This window comes from Rhagoletis pomonella, unplaced genomic scaffold (assembly GCF_013731165.1).
Source record: "Rhagoletis pomonella isolate Grant_MI unplaced genomic scaffold, Rhpom_1.0 Rhpom_scaffold_00024, whole genome shotgun sequence".
Lineage (NCBI taxonomy): Eukaryota > Metazoa > Arthropoda > Insecta > Diptera > Tephritidae > Rhagoletis > Rhagoletis pomonella.
The window spans coordinates 119,051-120,187 of NW_023458578.1; the positions used below are offsets into that span (position 1 = coordinate 119,051).

General features: G+C 42.2%; 1 protein-coding gene across 1 annotated transcript; it reads left to right on the forward strand.

The window, feature by feature from the left end:
* The first annotated feature begins 681 nt into the window (after positions 1-681).
* Positions 682-1,080, forward strand: LOC118749629. The gene has a single exon (XM_036484430.1). It carries the CDS (start codon positions 682-684, stop codon positions 1,078-1,080), a length of 399 nt encoding a protein of 132 aa, XP_036340323.1.
* The last annotated feature ends 57 nt before the right edge of the window (positions 1,081-1,137 follow it).

A 1,137-nucleotide genomic window follows, 5' to 3' on the forward strand; every position in this document is an offset into this window, starting at 1 on the left:
CTCGTCCAACAGATAATTGAAAACGCTCACTGTCCGCCTAACAAATGTCACGGAGGTATCGCGAAAACATTAGAGCGTTTGCGATTAAACTTTTATTGGCCAAATATGAGCGTCGACGTAAAAGAATATGTTGGCCGGTGCGATATTTGTAGACAAAGCAAAGCGCCTAACGTTGTCCTTCGTCCACCCATGTCCGTCCAATATACTGTCCAACGTCCTTTCCAGAAATTGTATGTAGATTTACTTGGTCCATATCCCAGATCCAAGGAAGGAAATATTGGTATTTTCATTGCCCTTGATCACCTCACAAAATTTCCGCTAATGAAGGCTATCAGAAACTTCAATACTCCACAAATTTGTAGTTTCCTTAAAGAGCACGTATTTTGTGTATTCGGAACTCCAGAAATTATACTAAGTGACAACGGCAAACAATTTAAGTCCTCGCTGTTCAACAACCTGCTGGCAGAACGTGGTATTAGACATGTATGTACCGCCCTATATAGCCCGCAGGCAAACGCTAGTGAGCGTGTCAACCGTTCCATTGTTGCAGGAATAAGGTCGTACCTTAGAGAAGATCAGACGCTCTGGGATAAACACCTACCTGATATTGCAGAAGCACTCAGAAGTTCATTCCACCAGACAGTTGGATGCACCCCCTACTATGCTTTGTTTGGTCAGCAAATGTTAGCACACGGTGATGAATATGAGATATTACGAAGATTAGAGTCGCTAGATGAAAATATCACTGACCGGACAGACAGCCTTAAGCTCATACGAAAATCACTCCAAGAAAACATCAAGAAAGCATTCGAAAACTCGTCAAAACGTTACAATTTGCGCAGTACCGTAAAGACCTTTAATGTAGGAGACACCGTTTACCGCCGAAATTTTGTATTAAGCGACGCGACTAAAAGGTTTTGCGCCAAACTAGCACCCAAATTTCTAAAGGCCAAGGTGATCGCAGTAAAAGGCAACTGCATGTACGAGCTAGAAGATGATGTCAATAAAAAGCGAGCGGTTTACCATGGGAAAGATATTATAGAAGGCAAAGGTGGACACAACACCGCACCAATACTCTAGGTGGGGGGTGTGTACCGTGGGTACATATATTTATTAATTTTTTATTAACAACTCATA

Bases quoted from the DNA above. Each gene is read 5' to 3' on its own strand.
- LOC118749629 (XM_036484430.1), top strand. From the start codon at position 682: ATGTTAGCACACGGTGATGAATATGAGATATTACGAAGATTAGAGTCG.